General features: G+C 39.8%; 1 protein-coding gene across 2 annotated transcripts in view; it reads right to left on the reverse strand.

The window, feature by feature from the left end:
* Positions 1-19,893, reverse strand: part of LOC135734667 (putative uncharacterized protein MYH16) — an 85,816-nt gene that overhangs the window by 36,223 nt on the left and 29,700 nt on the right. For both annotated transcript variants that reach the window (XM_065253547.2, XM_065253548.2), the window contains 5 exons: positions 11,715-11,942; positions 10,350-10,454; positions 6,117-6,203; positions 5,813-5,958; positions 2,812-2,902 (listed from right to left, as the gene is read on the reverse strand). In XM_065253547.2, the coding sequence (XP_065109619.1) occupies positions 2,812-2,902; positions 5,813-5,958; positions 6,117-6,203; positions 10,350-10,454; positions 11,715-11,942 (657 nt within the window). The remainder of the gene's footprint in view (positions 1-2,811; positions 2,903-5,812; positions 5,959-6,116; positions 6,204-10,349; positions 10,455-11,714; positions 11,943-19,893) is intronic.

Genomic DNA, 19,893 nt, shown 5'->3' on the forward strand with positions numbered 1-19,893 from the left:
TGGGGTGTGTTCCCCCCAATATCTTCCCAGCTTTGGTTAAACACAACCCAGTTCATACGTTTTAAAAGCAGGGTTTTCAAAAGACTGACTGCAGTTAGTTTTTAAATTGCACTAACTACATAAAAATGCATTATTCTGTCATAATCAATAGCAAAGTTGTTTCCAATTCTCTATTTAGATAATTGTTTCGCCATGGCCATCGCCATCTATAGGGCCATCAGGACAACAGATGAATAGCATGTTGTAAGAATATCTGGTGTAGTAATTCAGCAGCAGGCTGCAAACACTCAAATCATCAGATTACAAATACGTTTGGCACAAGTCCAATTCTGACCTGAGTCAGCATCAAACAGTGTTCATTCACACAGTAACATCAATCTTAATTCAGGCTGACCTCACTATAACTACTGACCTCTAAAAACTCTCTCTGCTTTTCATTTTTTGCTTCTGGCATATGGTGCACAGAAACTCAACTTAGATTTTCTGTATAGTTTACCACTATATTATACTGGATTTTTTCCCAAGTAAAACAAAATATTTGGGTGCCTATGATGACATGCTGATTTATAAAACAAACCAAATATGATGCCAAATGTGTACAATTAATATATAATTCTGTTGTTACTGTCTGTTCGACTGACTTGATGTTGCCATCAACCTGCAGTTGGCATGCACAGAAAGTTCACCTGAGTTGACCCATTAACATGACCGGGCTTTTCATGTCATGTCAAATTTGTCTTTGTCTCCACCAGGGTTGTAATTAATAGGTAGACAGTCCTATAAAGCAAGCTTTGTGTGATACAGTAAATGCCCTGGCTGAAAGTGAAAACATGTCTACAACACCACATGGATCTTCTTTCAACTTTGTTACAGCAGTCAAGTCTGAGAAACAAAGATTGTCTGTTCTCTAAATAAGATTGGCGGAAAAACCCCTGACAATCAGCAATCAAGTGTCCACCTGCATCAGCATACATACATACATAAATGTGCAGCAGCACAAAAACGCTTTTGAATATGAAAGATTAAAGGATTGAATGTAAAAGATTATTATTGAGTCTCTTGGACATAAATGAGGATGATTATGAGACGTTAGAAGGCGTAAAGAGCTGCTTTACATGTAGCCTGGTAAGTAAATAAATGCTTTGCTTTAAACAAATTCATCTGTTTTTAAATGTTTTTTTTTTTTTTAATGCTACCTCACGGATTTATTGTATATGATGACTCTGTACCTGAGGATATGGTGGGATGAGAAACATTTTTAAGTAATGCTTAAGAAAAACTCATGACGCTGTCCAAGTGTTGAAATGTGCGGAGAGCCGTTTGTAAATTACATACTTGTAAATTATTTTTTGATGATATTGGATAGCCATACATTTAAAACAATTAAAAGCCTGCTTTTTTACTTCCATGACTAAAAGAAAACTGGTTTTAAAGGTTTTAATAAACAAATAACAATTTCAATACAAGTGAAAAACAACACAATTATTTAACATTAATCTTAAACTGGGGGTCTTCTTCCTCCGCTTAGTTTTTCAGTTTACAAAGTCTAAAATCTAAATAGGTATTAAACGTAGCGTCAGCGCAACTGGCTTTTAAAGGGGATGAGAGCTGAGACTCTCATTGGTTTATTGCACATTACGCCCAAAATACTCCCATTACTCATTAAAAAAATAGGACCAACCGTTTTCGACCATGCGCTCGGCGCAACAACCATTTTTCCAGTCGTAAAATTAGCAAAAGTGGGTTCGGACACGCCCATTTAAAGGTTGCGCTGTGCGCTTTAGACAATGTGCTTAGATTGTAAAAATAGGGCCCTAGGAGTACAGTGTCGTGGCTTGTGTTTTCTACTGTGCTTTGATTGGATATAGAAAAGTAGGCATTTCATTCAGAAATGGAACTGGCTGGCAGCAGACTGACAGACCCAAACAAAAACATTTTTGTCACATCACAGAACAAGGATAAATACCCCGTTCAATCATTCTATGTCACCTCTAAGAGTTTATAAGCAGAGAATAAAATATTTATAGGATATAATGTTTTTTCTTGTTTTGTTTGTTTGTGTAAAAGCAGAGGGTCTGTTTTTTCGTTTTATATATTTGTATGTTTATATATTTTAAGAAGAAAATTTTCCTGGAAGGCATTTTGTGAAACTTTTGTGAAAATTACAAAAAATGCTGGCGGGCAACTTTTCAAAAAACAAGGCTGGCGGGGAATGAGTTAAATAAAAAAATGTAATGGTCAGTTTTGATTTCATTGGGACTTATGAGCAAATATACAATATTGTTTGATATGTAGCTGACCCTAAGCGGTTAATTCATACAAATTCATACAAATTGCCACCTTGTAAAATACGTACAAATTCCAGTGAGATCAGGTAGGGGAAAACCACACGGCTAGTAGTGCCCCTCCAGGGCAGCTCTCTGCAGAGTGTATCACACTTATCTGTCATGTAGCTGGAGTGACAGAGGTTAAACTAACATAGCTTTTAAACACCTTTAACATACCTCCAACATGATCTACCTCTTTCTTTCTAGGCCAATACATCATTCAGCTGTCACTTTCTGTTCCACCAGAGAATCCACACAAAAACGTGACAGAACAAGGGTCATACAGGCCCTACCTTAAAAGAAATGAGTCTGGAGTTTCAAGCAGAACCTTCTTTCAGTCTCTAGAGAGATGACTATCGGTTCCTGTACTCCTGAGGTATGTTTTTGTCATCTCTGAGCAGGGATAACTCCAAGCTCGCAAATCAGAGCCGCGGACCCCCAGAGCGCTGAAAGACAGGAATGCTGATCTCCCATGAGGCCTCACCTGGAACTCCTTATTTTTCTTCTGGAGTTCTGCGTTCAGTGTTTCCTCAGCCTCCAGCCGGCTGCTGGTGGTGCTTATCTCCACATCTTTCCTGACAGAAGACAGATAGAGACAGAGAATGTTAGGAAAAAAAAAGAGACTGGGCTAATTTAGCTGGCATGGTGCATAATCCGTGTCAGATAAGCGTCACCCGATGTCTAAGCTTATTAAAAGTGCCAGTCAACATCTAGCACATCATTATAAAGACTCGACGTATGCATCCATATATTTTATGTTTTTATTTAAGCTCTCTGTCACACCCAAAACCTTAAAATATGAAGGAAGGAAGGAAGGAAGGAAGGAAGGTATATTTATGACAATTTCCTGTTTTTTCCTTCTTATAGGGGCCTCCATGAAACAGCTGGTTTTGCTTTCTACTGAACCACAGTACTCTGCATACTAACAAGCCTGAACAGTTTTAGGACCCTGGAGGACTTTAATTCATCAAAGCTAAGATAACAGAACTCGAAGAAGATATCATATTATAGCCTCCAAAAGACATCTAAACATCTGTTTTGCTGCTGAACTGTGACATCTCCATATCTCAGTGTATTTAAGTATTTTCTAAACTGCTTGGAACATCAGATGCTTGAATGCAAATGCTTCGAGACGTCACATGCTTGAGTTGTCAGGTATTGAGGAGATCTTTCATTCTTATAAACGGCATACTGTACAACTGTACAAATATTTAGTTTAAGTTTAAGAAGTTTATAAAAGAAAAATTTTAACCAGAATTGTTATTTTCTGCAAGAACCAGACCTTTAAAACTTATCCAAATTGTAAATTACTGCAGGCATAAATAAAACTTCATTCATACGCACACAAGTTTTTTCAAATGTTAAAGGATCTAAACAAACAAATATCTTTAAAATGAAAGAACAGAAATCTGCTTTCAAACAAACAAACAAGATGAAAATGTTTCATCCCATCTTTATTTGTTCTCTTTTTATCACCTCTCAAATATGCTGCCCTACGAAGCCAAAGCGCAGCAACGCATTTGGGCAAAATTTAGTTAAGGGTTGAAATGGGCTTTGTCAGATCTGTTGTGTCTTGTGACAAAGTCTCCTGGTTCAATTTTGTCCCATTTCAGGGAAACGTGTGTGCCAAAATTGCAGTAACATGTTTGACTGGCTGGTGTAAAAAAATTTAAGGGCATTTTTCTCAGTTTCAGTGTTTGCGTAGTTACTGCACTTAGCCTTTGTAGGGCAGTATGGGTGGGTTTCTTCAAAAATACCAAATTTTTTGCAAAAAGCCAAAAAATGTATACACTGGGCAAGAGCGCCATCTATTGGATAATAGCGGAATTATAGATTGCTGTAAAAACTCATCAGGGAAACAGGCATTGGAAGAGAAATGTTTTCTCTTAATTGTCAAGATAACTCATCAATTGCGGGGAAAGAGTTAAAGAGTTCAGATGTAAAACCCTTCAAGTGCATCTGACATATTTTCTTGTAAATGAGCAATTTTTTTCAGGCTCTTATGTTTTGTTTCAGTAATTTTACTTTAATGCTAATGAAAATGTTATTAGTCAGTAATTGAAATGCTTTATTTACACTCATTTAACATTTGACTTTCTTTAGCTGCAAAACCCTCTTAAAGCAACACTAAAGAGTTTTGGTCTTTGTTCCCCCTACAGGTTAGAAGCATAATTGTCCATTACCACTGTCCTAAATACTGCAGCATAGCTTGCTCTGATTGGATTGTAGGTCTGCCGTAAAGCAAGTTTTTGTAGTTTTCACTCGAACTACAGGAGCGCGACCTGACGGTTGGAAACTTCTTTAGTGTGGTTTTTGCTGATAGAGGGCTGCAAAGCGAATGTGAAAGTGCCGTTCACCCTGTTTCGAGTGGATGAACGACTGAAACTTTTTTGGAAATGTTATTTTAAGGTAAAAAACTCTTTGGTGTTGCTTTATGTGCATGCAAGCTTTTGTGGCAAAAACTTCCTGTTCTTACAAGACATAGTAAACAATTTCAAAAATCACTAAAGATGCAACTAGAAACATTTCAAAGTCAAAGTGTAAAAGTAAAGAAACTGAACCGCACATTAGGTGGCGCTGCAGTCCATGTGACTGCCACATACAGGTTGTTTTTAGGTCCAAGTACTCACACGGGACACAAGTTTGAATGTGTCAATGTCGTTTTGCAAGTGATTATTTGTCTAATTCATCTTTTGTGCACTTAAGAGTACAAGTGTGGATTCTGCTAATAAAACTGGATTTCTAAATGGTGAGAGACCGGGATTAAGCCCATCTGAAGTGAAGGTATTTGATTAAAATATAATAAATGTCAAGAGCAAGACCAGACATGAGATGTTTACAAGACAGCTCTTGGAAAATGTCAAAAGGAGAAAGTCCAGTGGACAATCAATCCACCACAGGTCACACTACTGTGGTTATACTAAATTATAAATAATAAATAGACACTAACAACTCGATAGAACATCATTTTAAACATGCTAACATGAGGATAAACATGTACACTGCAAAAATTACTTTCTTACTTTAAAATTTAGCTTGAATTGTGTTTAAGGTAAAATACATCTTATTTCAAGGTTTTTTTCTCACCCCACTGGCAGATTTTTTGTTATATATTTTTTATCTAAAACTAGACTTATTAGGTAATTTTGCTCATCAAGAAAAAGTATCCTAATTTAAGAATTTTTGTAATTTCCACTGAAAACAAGACAAAAACACTAAGTAAGAAAATTATTTTTTGCAGTGTAAGTATTATTTTAATGGAGTATTTTGTGACACATGTTTTGCCATACCAAGTACCAAGTAATATTTTCTTCAAGTTTATAATTGTTGTCCCTTATACTTTTTATTGCAATTCTAACAAAATGAAAAAAAAAATTATTCTGAATAGATAAAAGTTCAAATAGTCCATCAGTCCCCAAGCCTGTAAATGATAGAAGTGTTTAATAGTGTACAGTCCTGTATTTCAAATATTTCTGCTAACTTACTTCTTGATCATCTCCTCCAGACTGGCCCTCATCTTGCCCATCTCAGTCAGATTATCCATCGTGTTCCTACTGTCTCCTTCCAACTTCCTTCTGCTCTTCTCCAAATCCGTCCTCTGTTTCTTCTCCTGCCCCAGCAGATACTCCAACTAGAACAAGCAAGATCATGCATCAAGCAGAGATATTTGATACACCTTTAATATGCTGCTGTCATGCAAGACCTCCATTCAGGGAAGCCAACTGACTTTAATAATTAACTCTGAGATGTTTAAAAGTGGTCTGGGTCACAGTAATCAGCGCTACTCACATCTTCTGCCTGCAGCTTCAGTTTGGCTTTCTCTTTGGTCAGGAAATTCACCTTCTCTTCCTCACTCTGCAAGTCCTCGATGGCTCGCTGCAAAAATAGAACAGAGACTTCTGAGTCTGTCGAGCAGATGTGGCATTAAATCTTTGTCCAATATGTGCTCGCATCTAACTGACTGCCATCTTTGATCACCAGCTGGGATGCTTTCATTTGTACGATCACAGAAGATGTCAGAGGATGTCTGCAACATGATGGCTTAATCATATCTGACCCTGAAAAGCATATTTATGTCTACAGAAAAGTAAACTGAACTAAAAAGTACAGCACACAAAGTAGACCAAATGCTGCATCCCCAGAGGAAAACTATATTGCTCAGAGATTGCCCTTTCATAACTCATGAGAATTGATGGAGGTCTCAGTTGTGTTTGATTTACCGTATTTTCCGGACTATAAGTCACTCTGGAGTATAAGTCGCATCAGTCAAAAATGCATTTTGAAGAGGAAAAACATTTATAAGTCATAAACATGTATACGTCATGTTTATTTAGAAAATGATTACACAAAATCCAAGACGAAGAACAGACATTTAATCTGGAAAGGCAAGTTATTCAACTAAACGATAGCACAGAACATCAGGCTGAATAGTGGTTCATATATGTTAAAGTAACATAAACAGTTATTTACAAGATACACAATAGCATACAGAACATACCTGGGAGGCTGAATAGGCTAAAATAACACGACAAGCCAAATCAAGTTCAAAAAGGTCACAAAGTCAATCCACATCACTGAATCCATTGAATTACAAAAATACAAGAGCAGCATAGAGCGGACTCTCGCGGCTGTAGACGGTAATGGTTTTACTTGGTTCATATTAAATAATTTTGACGAATAAGTCGCACCTGACTATAAGGGCGTTTTCACATTAGCACTTTTGGTGTGCACCCGGGTTCGATTGACATCAGAGTTCGGTACATTTGGATGATGTGAACGCTGTCTTCCGAACTCGGGTGCGCACCCGCGAAACGTACTCGAGTCCGCTTAAAAAGGGTGGTCTGGGGTCCGGTTCATGTGAACTTCAGATTGGTTCCCTGCTGATGTGAGCGCAATCGTACCAAATCGCGGAAGTGAACCACTGTTAATTACGTATTATATGGAATGTCCCACCAAAACAGACGTGTGTGTTTGTGTGCGTGCACTTACCTTGACAACAAAATGCATAGAATGCTTCCTTGACTTTTGTTCTTATTTTTTTAAACCTTTGGTTTTGTTTTCAAAGAAATAATACAGAAACGCACTTGCGTCTGTCTGCCCCAAACATACTAAAGTCGTTTCGATGACAACGGGCTGTCCGACAAAGTCAATTTTTGCGGAGGCATTCAGAAATCATCTCTCTGCTTGCAGTTCGTCAATCACGCTTGTCGTCTTCTCATTTACAGCGGTTGCCAAGCAACATGAGAACGCGCCGGCTGCAGCTTGATGATGCAAGCGTACCGCAGTTCGGATTCAAAAATAATATGTGAACACAGTCCATGGGGGGCATGTGGAGGGGGGGGCAATCGAACTCGGGTTCGGATTGCACCAAATGTGAAACCTACCTAAAATACATTAATGGAGCTGTAAAATGGATGTAGATTGTATAGGTAAAATAATTTGGATTTGCTTAAATCTAATAAGAAATGTTTTATGCTCGACAATAAGGACACCCGATGCTCGGGCCAATTGACAGAACTGTCACTGTCCAGATCGGGCCAGTGCTGCACTGTCACGAAAGTTTAACTTTTGCACACTGAACCACTGGCCCTTAGTGATGAGCCCTGATATGTACCATTTATGTACAGATATACTTTTGAGGTCCCAGTATTTACCTATTAAGTACAAAAGTGTACTTTTTGAAAAGGTACTGCCCCAGTGCAACTTTTGTACCCTCGTGTACCTTTTGTTTTTGAAAGTGTGTCACGATATTGTCCGGCTATGTGTAAACCACTTCTACATAAACTTGCAGGCAAAAAGAAACCTTGAAATTGGTCACATTGCCAAAATAACTTATGAGATGTATTGTACGTATTGTGTATATACAATAGATACTGTATGTATCTATTAAATTTTCACTGACGACCCAAATTTTGTCCAGATGTCTGGACTGTCTTTGGACAGATATTTGACTTTTAAATGGAAAATTGCTTGCTGGGATGATTGATAGCCGTTCTCACTAAATATTCTCATTTTATCATTTGGTTTCGAAATATGAAGAAGTTTTTATTATTAGAATTTAAGTCATGTGACTGATTTTCACACCCGTCGCTATGGGCGGGCCATAGGGGGCCGGGCCCGCCCTCAAAGACGCTTGTGCCCCCCCAGTATTTAAAAAATACTGTAATTTTTAATTATCACAGTTGGTATTTTGTGTTGCATTAATGTTGTATTCTGCATAATTAAAACATTAAAAATATAAAAAAAACAATGGTGTGATTTTGTTTGATTGATGGGAATCTAGCTACACTGCAACAGCCTATCACGAGGCTACGTACGTGACGTAGCCTACGTCAGTGTAGCCGCTCAACAGTTACCACACTTTTTTAAACTGGATGAGTTTTCGCTTAAGATGGATATTATCCGCAAATGGTTAAAAAGCCCACCAACAGTCTCCTCTGCCAAAATTGAAACGACATTGACGCCTGATGTTGGAGAAGACGACACTGGACGACAGCCTGAGCCCAATACCAGCTCCATGGAGCCCGACCCCGGGCTTAACAGACTACTACATTCAGAAGATATGGACTTGTTCACTGCGGTGATTCAGCTTGCTTTTGAAAAGGACCTCACTCACAAGTTTAATTCCGAGTGGACACTTTATTAATGAGGAGGTTCTGCTCGGAGAAACGCCGCCTGCCGCTATACTGACAGGAGGGAAGGGAGAGACGACGACAGCGCTGCCTCTACTCAAGTACCGTAGGTTCAAAGTCTGCGTGCGTGCGTGTGTGTGTGTGTGTGTGTGCGCACGTGTCTCATGGCAATGCATATATCCCTCTGTTGACTGCTTTAAAATGCAATGTTTGAGAGATGCCTCTGGTGTTAAATGTAATATGTTGTATAGATTTATAAATTACTTCTATATGTAATGTGGTGTAGGCTATAGGCTATCTGGTCATATTGCTGATGGTTATGTTTAACGTGATGATTACGTGCTGCGCGAATAGAGTATATATTATTATAAGTATACGTACTGTAGGCTAATAATAAGTGTGCCCTCCCATGCATTTCATATGCCCCCCTTAAGACTGAGGTCTGGCGACGGGTCTGCTGATTTTCTAAAAGATTGTGTTCTTTCTGTTTTCAGGTTTTCCATCTTGATCTTTTGATTGGAATTCGTAGGTATTCTATGGAGTGGCTAATTTGTATGAAGTAAATCACACAAAAATTCCACCGCTAACCGCGCCACTAAACCCAATGTCAGAAGGATGAAAACAGATCGTACCGTATACAGTGTATCATATACATGCAGAATTTGGCTTATGTATTGCACGATAATCACACAGCGTGTGATCAAAAAAGTTAATTTAGATCCCTGCATACAACACATACCTAATATAAGTACAAAGCACTTTTATTAAAATCATCAAAAGCAACAGCTATCAACAAACTAGTTAAGACCATTTGTTTTAAATTAGCTTAAATGGTTGTCCTTTTGTCTGGGTCAAAAACACACCAATAATTCATCATCTGAAGACAAGCATTAGTCGAAAATTGGCAAAAACCATTTCAATTATGGGGTTGTGACATATGCGGTATTAGAGCCATACACTGTGAATTCAGTTACACTTTGAACCGTTACTCAGATCATTCCACTGCTGTAATTCATTACAAACCATTTTAAAGAGAAAAATTTTTCATAAGTTCAATCACCTTTAAGAAATAATCACAGCAGTGACCTGAGCATTCTAAGTTACTTTCCAGATTAAAGTAGGAAATAACTTTCCTGCTGGCCAAATGGGTGCGAATCTGTTAACAACCCCCAACGTGTCTTCCAGATGCAGAAGTACGACCTGTGCTGATTGCATTATTTACCTTGACTCATGACTAACCTTAAAACCACAGCATCCCTTGAAACTACAAGTCAAAACTGTCCGACATCTGTCTAAGCTTTACCGATGAGACAACACAGCTACTGTACTGTTCTGCGTGTTAAATTCGGGTACATAAAAAATGCATACAGGGAATCTCACGGAGACTCACCTGGCTCAACTCCACCAGGTGCTCCTTCTCCTTCTGAAGCTTCCGAATCAGTTCGCTTCTTTGGGCCAGTTCCTCTGTGAGCCTCTTCACGGCAGAGTCTGATGACTAAAGCAAGTTAAGGTGAAATGTCAATGCATGTACATAAAGAATTTATGAAAATGAAAGTCTGTAAGAGGTTAAACTGATTATGTATGTGGCGGATGTCAGTGACATGAGCAACTAATGCTGAACATGTGTGTGTGTGTGTGTGTGTGTGTGTGTGTGTGTGTGTGTGTGTTGTCTGTGTATTTGGACATGTCAGCTTTGGGAAGCAGATGTACACCAGCAGTGCTTATGGAGGGGTGGAGAAGCTTTTCAAAATCTTATATATGCAGACAGAACACATAACACCACTGACAGATGTACCCAGGTTAAAATTTAAATCAACTTGAATTTACAATTCTTTTTTTTTTACTAGTAAGAAGTTGCTATAAATTATTATACAAAAAATTAAGTTGAATTAGTTTAAGTTATTTCAACTTTATTTTTTATTATTGATAGCAACTCCTCAAGAAAGTTTAAATTAAGTGTAATTTCAAGTTGATTTAACTTAAAAATTTAAGTGCAACAAGGAATTTTTACACTGTGCGCAACTTGTATTTACTCTAAATTGCTGAGAGATGAGACAAAATTATAAATGGAAAAATTATGGGCCACAAGCTATAATTGAAAGGCAGCACAGCTAGCTTAAATTAAAAGTCACTTTTTTAGTTAGTGGTGTTATGTTAAGTGCAGCTAAGGTAGCAATTATTATTATTTCATCATGTCACAAAGTCTGGGAATTTGGCTTTTGCACATTTCAAAAACAATTCTGCTTTAAATCTAGAAACTTTCTTTTTTAAAACAGCAGCATGTCTTACACTTAACATCTGCAATCTGTCACAAATTATAGTCACCAGCAATTTTGCTATGGCAACAAATAGACTACAAATCATTTTCACTCTCAGGTGCGAATGCTCAAACATGCTGTGTACAGGTCTGGTCTTGTGGTAAAGCTGCTGTCAGGAAACTAACTTATACAATATCTTTGAAAAACACCAGATGCTGTCACGGCAACTTTTGCCTAAATTCACAAATTATGCAAAAACAACAAATAGAAACAAAAGTAAGATGCAACAACTAATACTTCATGTGCCTTAAGTTTGAAAATAAACGACCTCTTATTATCTATATTATTCAATATTTCTGCTCGGGTCAGCATGCAAATAAATTATTACTATTTACTTTTTTGTATCATAAATGATTACAATTAGCTTGCAAATGATTTTATCTCACAATAATAATGTAAGACTATGCATGACCTAGATGTGTATATGAACCTCCTACCTGCTTGTCCTTCTCCACTGTAGTCAATGTGTTCTCCAGCTCATCCAGGTCTCGGCGCAGACTGCAGCACTCAGCCTCCAGTCTCTGACGCTGGGAGGCGAGCTGAGCGGCGGCCCCCTCCTCCTCCTCCAGACGTTCTTCCAGCCCTGCCACCTGGACTTCCAGCTCCCGCCTCGCCTGGACCAGCTGCACACAACGCTGCTCAGCTTGCTGCAGACTCTCCTGCTCCTGATCCGAAAAGGGAGGACCGGGAGAGGAGGAGGAGAGAGAAAGAGAGAAAAGTGATTCCATTGCTCCTTTCACACTGCATAAAAGAGTGAAGACTGATAAAAGAGACTCAAAGTCTTAATCCCTGTTTAGGATAATGTATCAAGCGGATCTTCAAAACCATCCTGTGCTTCTTAAAACTTGAGAAGGATGAGGTAAATTTCCCTATTATGGTTTAGTTCTGAGATGAAGCGGATCATTTATCAAACTAGTTCCAACAGGACAAACACACTCTCTGCCTTTTCTTTATAGTCACTGCCTTATCATCTCTCCTCTGCAACATTTCAGCCTTTATTTAGATATTTGCCATCATTACTAAAGTATCTGTATCAAGCTAAATACACACAAATGTGGGTCCTGGCAAAGTCGGCACTGGATACATTTCCATAAATGTGCTTGTACTGCTCTGAATTCTGTTACCCTGACAGGTGGCCCCACTCATTCATTTTTGACTTATTAGTAAAGTAGACCTTTTTAAACACTAATCTAACAATGACTTATACAGACATTAATGGTAGTGTTACACAGGCCAGACATAACAATTCTGGCTCAACCAGTGGCTTAAGTTTGGGTCAAGCCTGTCTGTTTGGCTGGGCAATGGAAGATGGCTACTGTAGAAACATGGCGGTGCGGAATGCCGACTTCCATGTAAGGCGACCCGCAGTGTATGTAAATAAAAACGACTCATTATAAGGTAATAAAAACAATACAGTTCGATGTAAGGTCTTTATACACCACTGATAATATAGTTATGTATATTATATTGCATTTCTATCAAGAGATCCTTCTAAAAGTTCCACATTGCACCTTTAATGAGAAATGCTTGAGTATCAAAAGAAGGTCCAGAATCTATCGGGGTAGGGGTGTGTTTGTTTAGGTGATTTCAAATATCAACATTGACTTTCAGAGACCATGCACCCCGCCTTTAAGTAAACAATTTTGTGCAAGATATTGCAGAGATCACAGCAGTGAATTTTAATTTTTGTGGGATGGCCTCTTTCATCTTGCACTTATCTAAATTATCACCTAGCAATACCCTGGCAACCGCTTACCAACACAGTAGCTGCGTTTACATGGACAATTGTAATCGGTTTAAATGTTCCGTGTAAACACCTCAATCGGAATAAAAAGACCCAAACTGATTAAAAATCTAATCTGTTTAAGGGGGTGGTTTATACCTTTTTTAATCCACTTAAAAGGACATGTAAACACTTGATCAAATTGATAACTGAAACTGGGATGCTTTGCGCATGTGCAATCTTCTTCTTCTTTTTTTATGGCAGTTGGTAATCACTTAAAGGTGCATTTTCGCCACCTACAGGACTCGAGTGTGGTGCATATGTGCAATGACGTAAAACTGGCGTATGTTGCAAAGAACGTGAGCTTGTGTTGTTAAAGGAAGTCACCTGAAGTGACTGTCTTGTCATCCTAATCTCCTTCCAATCCTCTGTAATGTGATACGAGACAGAATTGTCCGGTAGGGTTGGCAACTGTCCCGTATGTTCCGTATTTTGAGCCAAATTTTTCTGTCCCATACAGGACGTCTCTTGTCCCATTTTTTGACTGCTACGCTGATCTAACCAGTGACTGATACAACAGCCTTGTTCGACTTCATGTGTCGTCACAAGAACCGAGCGGCAGATAACAACAAAATCCTGCGAGAGCTATTCGAGAAATCATACAGAGAAGACTGCTTTCAAAATGCGGTACTTCAATCACAATCAGTATAATGTTTCTTTTTTATATAGTGCGTTATTTAGCTGTTTGTGCATATAAGATCTGCAAAATTACAAAGTTCATTTTTTTTCAGAGACCTTCCTTAAAATGCCTCAATATAAAATGCCCCAAGGCATTTCCAACTTTGCTAGGAAATTCTCGCGCTTGTGATTTACAGACTGTAAGTGTGCTTTAATTAAAGTATTTAATGTTGAAAAAACTACAGCTCACAGAATCTATGTTAGTTTAAGTTTGTCACATGTAAGATTAACATCAAGAGGATAACCTTTTTACCCTTAGGGCAGGAGTCACAAGTGTTTTGTCTTAGAGAAAGATAGTAAAGGTAATGGTTCATGTAATGTATTAAGTAACTGTCACGAGTTGATGTCCCTTTAAGTGGCGGGGCTGAGAAGTAAAAAGGGTGTTGTTGTTGACTGACTCGAAAAGTGTTCTTGTTTTCATGTTACAAGATGGAACTGGTGTTCAGTGATTGTTGATGTTCAGTAAAAGCTCTTAACGTTTATCTGTCTTCGTATTCATTGAAGAATCTAACACTGGCGACGAGCGGATCCGGACCGCAGCACACAGATAAGTGAAATAAAAAATGGCTACTCTGGGCCGCATCGAAGAGTTTGACGAATGCTCAAGTTACTCCATTGAAGAATACGTTGAAAGATTGGAATGTTTTTTTCATGCAAATGACATTGAGTCTGATGCCAAGAAACGATCAGTGTTACTGAGTGTTTGTGGTGCAAAAACATATTCCACCTTGCGGTCAGTACTGGCCCCGACGCATCCGTCGGAGGTGACTTATGCAAACATTGTGGCTGCTTTAAAACGCCATTACAGCCCAGCGCCATCAGAGATTGTACAGCGTTTTCACTTCCATAATTGTAAGCAGAAACCCAATCAAAGTATTTCTAACTACATTGCTGAGCTTAGACGCTTGTCTGTCCACTGTGCCTTCGGGGATCAGTTAGACGCTATGCTGCGTGACAGGATCGTGTGCGGTGTGTTGGATGAGGCGCTGCAACGCCGCTTATTGGCTGAATCTACGCTTACATTTACACAGGCAGAAGAAAAGGCTCTAGCTGCTGAAGCAGCTCTGTTAAATACTCGCCTTCTTCGTCAACAACAGCATGATTCGTTTCCCGCAGATGATGTTCATTATGCAGCTCACACATCAGTTAAGACAGCAGCACAAAATGAAAATCTAAAGTGTGACAAACCATGTTTTAGATGTGGTGGCCAGCATCCTTCACCATCCTGTAAATTCACCACAGCAGTATGCCATTACTGTAAAAAACGGGGGCACATAGCTTGTGTGTGTTTAACAAGAATCAAGCAAAATGCTGGACAAAGTACAGGAAATGCTAAAATGGGGCAGAGTACTAACGTTATAACACATGAAGAGCATGAGGAATACTCTGTTTACAGCATGAATGAAACATCAAAAAAGGAAGGACGGAAGCCTTATTTAATTACAGTTCTCCTAAATGATCAAGCACACACAATGGAAGTGGATTCAGGTGCAGCATGTTCACTGATTAGTGAGGACACTTACCGCTCATTATGGCCTGTTCAGCCTCCGGAAATGCACCAGGACAAAGGAATACTTAAAAAATGGTCACAGGCAACTTTGGATGTGAAAGGGAAAGTCTTTGTGGACGTACGATACAGAGGGACACAAAACACACTTCCTTTGTTTGTCATTCAAGGGCAGGGCATTAGTCTGCTGGGACGAGACTGGTTTGAGCCACTAGGAATATCAGTGGAAGGAATACATGGCATACAGCTGCAATCGGTGGAGGAAATTTTGTTGGAATATGCAGAGGTATTTCAGGACATTGGGTCCTGTAGAGCCCCCCCAATCGCTATTGACATTGAGCCCACAGCTAACCCACGTTTCTTTAAAGCACGGCCGGTTCCCTTTGCCTTACGCCCGCAGCTAGATGAGGAGCTGGATAAATTAGTAGCTCAAGGAATTTTCGAGCCGGTGCGACATGCTAGATGGGCTACGCCCATAGTGACTGTTGCAAAAAAAGATGGGGGTCTAAGAATTTGCGGTGACTATCGTTGTACTGTGAATACAGCTGTTAAACCTGATGTGTACCCCATACCCACTGCATCTGAACTTTTCTCAAAACTAGCTGGGGGAGTATTTTTCACTAAACTTGATCTGAAACAGGCTTACCAACAACTTCCATTGGACGACAAGGCAGCAGATTTGCTAACTATAAACACCCACCGTGGCCTTTTCCGACCTCGACGCTTACAGTTCGGGGTGTCAACAGCTGTTTCAATATTTCAAAGATTTATGGACACTCTGTTTGCTGGAATTCCAAGAGTTCAACCATACCTGGATGATATCTTGATTTCAGGTAAATCGATGGAAGACCACAATGCACAGCTGAAGGCTGTATTGAAGCGTCTTGCAGAAGCTGGTCTGAGGCTGCAAAAGGAGAAAAGCATTTTTGCAGCGACCCAAGTCGAGTTTTTGGGGTTTCGAGTGGATAAGGATGGAATTAAGCCGACTCGTGAAAAAGTGGAGGCTATTCAAAAAGCCCCGGCTCCACAGAACAAAACAGAACTCCAGGCTTTTTTGGGGTTGCTCAACTTTTATAACTGTTTCCTCCCCAACAAAGCTACAGTCCTGGAACCCCTGCATCGCTTGCTTGATCAGTCTGCTTCGTGGCAGTGGGGAGTCGAACATGAAACTGCTTATGCTCAAGCAAAGCAGCTGCTACAGACAGATCAGGTGCTAGTGCATTATGATGAAAAAAAACCCCTGGCAGTAGTATGCGATGCCTCACCCTATGGCCTGGGTGCTTTACTGTTCCACTTGGAATGTGAGGGCCAGGAAAGACCCATCTGCTTTGCTTCCCGAACAATGTCTTCCACTGAACGGAATTATGCCCAGGTTGATAAGGAAGCGTTGGCTGTCATTTTTGCTGTTAGAAAATTTCATCAGTACCTCGCAGGGCGTCATTTTGTGATTTTCACGGACCACAAACCTTTGCTGGGCCTATTACACCACTCCAAGCCAATGCCGGCCGTCCTGTCACCACGAATGTTACGATGGAGTTTGATCCTTGGAGCATATGACTATGAGCTGTGTTACAGACCTGGAAAGGACATTGCGAATGCTGATGCCCTGAGCCGGTTACCGTTGCCCGGGACTGACGCTGTTACACCACCACCGTTGGAGGTCCTGTTACTCGAAACGGTTCCAGATGCTCCTATGCATGCTGATCGACTTGCCAGTCTTACACTGAAGGACCCTGTTGTGTCACGAGTATTACGCTGGGCCCTGCATGGTTGGCCAGCTGATATAACAGACAGCCATTTCAAACCTTTTCTGATGCGCCGCTACGAACTTTCTGCACACAAAAACTGCTTGCTGTGGGGGAGCCGGGTTGTGGTTCCTGAGTTGGCAAGGAAGGAAGTGCTGGCCATGTTACATGATGCTCATCCTGGCATTGTCCACATGAAGGGTCTCGCAAGGAGTTATGTGTGGTGGCCAGGGATGGACAAGGACATAGAGGAGACTGTCAGAGCCTGTGATATCTGTCAGAAGTCACGTCATGCACCACCTAGGGCAAAGCTGCACCCTTGGGAATGGACAACGAAAAGATGGTCCAGACTGCACATTGACTTTGCAGGCCCTTTTCAAGGTAAAATATTTCTCATAGTAGTTGATTCACATAGCAAATGGCTAGAGGTGTCTTTGATGAGTTCCATGTCATCATCTGTTGTTATTAATACACTGAGACTTCTTTTCGCAACGCATGGGTTGCCTGACATCATTGTATCTGACAATGGAGCTGCTTTTACCTCTGCAGAGTTCAAGGAGTTTGCTGAACGTAATGGCATTCGACATGTCACCACGGCGCCATATCATCCCAGTTCGAATGGGCAGGCGGAGCGCATGGTACAGACGACGAAGGAGTCTCTGTCTCGCATCACCAAAGGTGATTGGCAAACTCGGCTTGCTCGTTTCCTGTTGTCACAACATGTAACACCCAACTCTGCAACAGGTAAAAGTCCTGCTGAACTACTCATGAATCGGCGGTTAATCACTGCTCTGGACAGACTGCACCCTGATTATGAACGAGACATGCACCGTAGGCAGGAGTTAAATGCTGAAAAGTGCCCTGGCATTGTCAGGGAATTCAAACCAAATGACATGGTGTACATGAGGAGTTACACCAAGGGCTCGAAGTGGATGCCTGGGACTATTGTGGGCCTCATGGGTCCTTTATCGTACAAGGTCAGTGCGAATGATGGACAGATACACAGGAGACATGTGGATCAGCTACGAGAAAGAGTGGTAACCATGGCCAATTCATCTGTGCCAGAGCCCATTGGTAGCACTGAACATCCACCAGAGGCTGTAGTATCTGAATTGCCTGAACCACAGTCACTGGCATCAAATGAGGAAGGTCCTAATAATGACTTTGCTGAGAATGGAAATAATTCGGGAGTTGTGTTGGGGTCTCCTGGACCGCGGAGGTACCCTGTAAGAGAGCATCATCCTCCAAAAAGGTTTTCAGATTTTATGGACTGGGGGAAAGGGGTGTAATGTATTAAGTAACTGTCACGAGTTGATGTCCCTTTAAGGGGCGGGGCTGAGAAGTAAAAAGGGTGTTGTTGTTGACTGACTCGAAAAGTGTTCTTGTTTTCATGTTACAAGATGGAACTGGTGTTCAGTGATTGTTGATGTTCAGTAAAAGCTCTTAACGTTTATCTGTCTTCGTATTCATTGAAGAATCTAACAGTTCAATTAAAGGACTGTGTTAAAAGTACCTGCTGTAAATTAAAATGGCCCAATCTGAACTGTAAATTATGGTACTACATGTACAGTAAATACATCTCTGTAAAAGTACTGCAGTAGTAGAGAGAATACTTCAGACAGTGGAATCATTGAACAAAGTTTGTAATATAATGATGCAAAACACTACAGTACACTACATCACAACATAGGTCACATCATTCCACAATGTGCACTCAATCATCAGTATCAAGTTGTCAGAATTGGACAAGCAATTAAAGGGCCTGCATGCAGTGATAATTGGTTCATGCTCCATGCTGATTGGTGACAACAAATCTTGTTATCTTGAAACTTTCATGATTTTCAGTAAACATGGAAGTTTTTTTTATCTGTTTCCATACAACTAGTAATCCAACAGTTACTTATCATTTTGAGCAGTTGTATCAATTGATAGTTAGATCATTGTAAGGAAATGAATAGACAATTATTTGAATGTGTGAATTGCCTTTTAAAATAGTAGTACTTTGATGTTAAGTTGTGTCATATTGAACAGGTGATTTTTGTTGAATGAACAAATGATCTAAGTTTTATGTGTATCAGAAAAGGCTTAGAGTTTTGACAAATGTTTTATCTCTAGAGTTGTGAAAAAATGACATCGGGGTTCTGAAAATAGTAGCAAAGTGATTGTAAAAAAAACTGTAAATCAACTTTTTTTTGATATTCTAATTATATGACCAGCACCTGCATATATATATATAAAAGTGAAGTGTTCATGAACATAGGGTGTAGATAAAACTCTATAGTACAGTAGAAACTGAGTGTTCATTTGAAATAAATTAAGCTACATTTGTCATTCGCCTTTATTTCAAAACCTGATGGTGTATGTAGTTAAAATCGGCAATAAAGACAATACAGTTCATTATGCAAGGTCTTTATACGCCACTAATAATATAGTATATTATGTATATTATATTGCGCTTCTGTCAAGAGATGACATTGCACCTTTAAAGGTGCTCTTAGCGAATTCACGCGTTTTAGACCATAAAACATATTTTGTTACATACAGCAAACATCTCCTCACTATGTGCTTGCTGCCTGTCCGCTGATCAAACTGTAAAAAAAACGCAATCTCTGTAGACAGCCTAGGCTCCACATACTGCAATAAAAACAAAGTGGCCAAACCTAGCACCAGAAACGATAGCAAAGTGTTCCAGCCAATTAACGACAAGAAGGATTTGGGGGTGGGGGTTGTGCGCATTCATGAAAGCACTGAAAGGAGGGGGAGGAGTAAGCTACGCTCCGATAGTTTGAAAACAGTTTAAACATCAACAAAAAGTAACGTCACACAGATCCGCTTAGAGCGCCTTTAAGTCTACAGTTAAGTTAAGTTTTACGTGTATGCAAGGGAAGTGTATAGTGCCTGTG

Source organism: Paramisgurnus dabryanus, chromosome 1 (assembly GCF_030506205.2).
Source record: "Paramisgurnus dabryanus chromosome 1, PD_genome_1.1, whole genome shotgun sequence".
In the NCBI taxonomy this organism is placed as follows: domain Eukaryota; kingdom Metazoa; phylum Chordata; class Actinopteri; order Cypriniformes; family Cobitidae; genus Paramisgurnus; species Paramisgurnus dabryanus.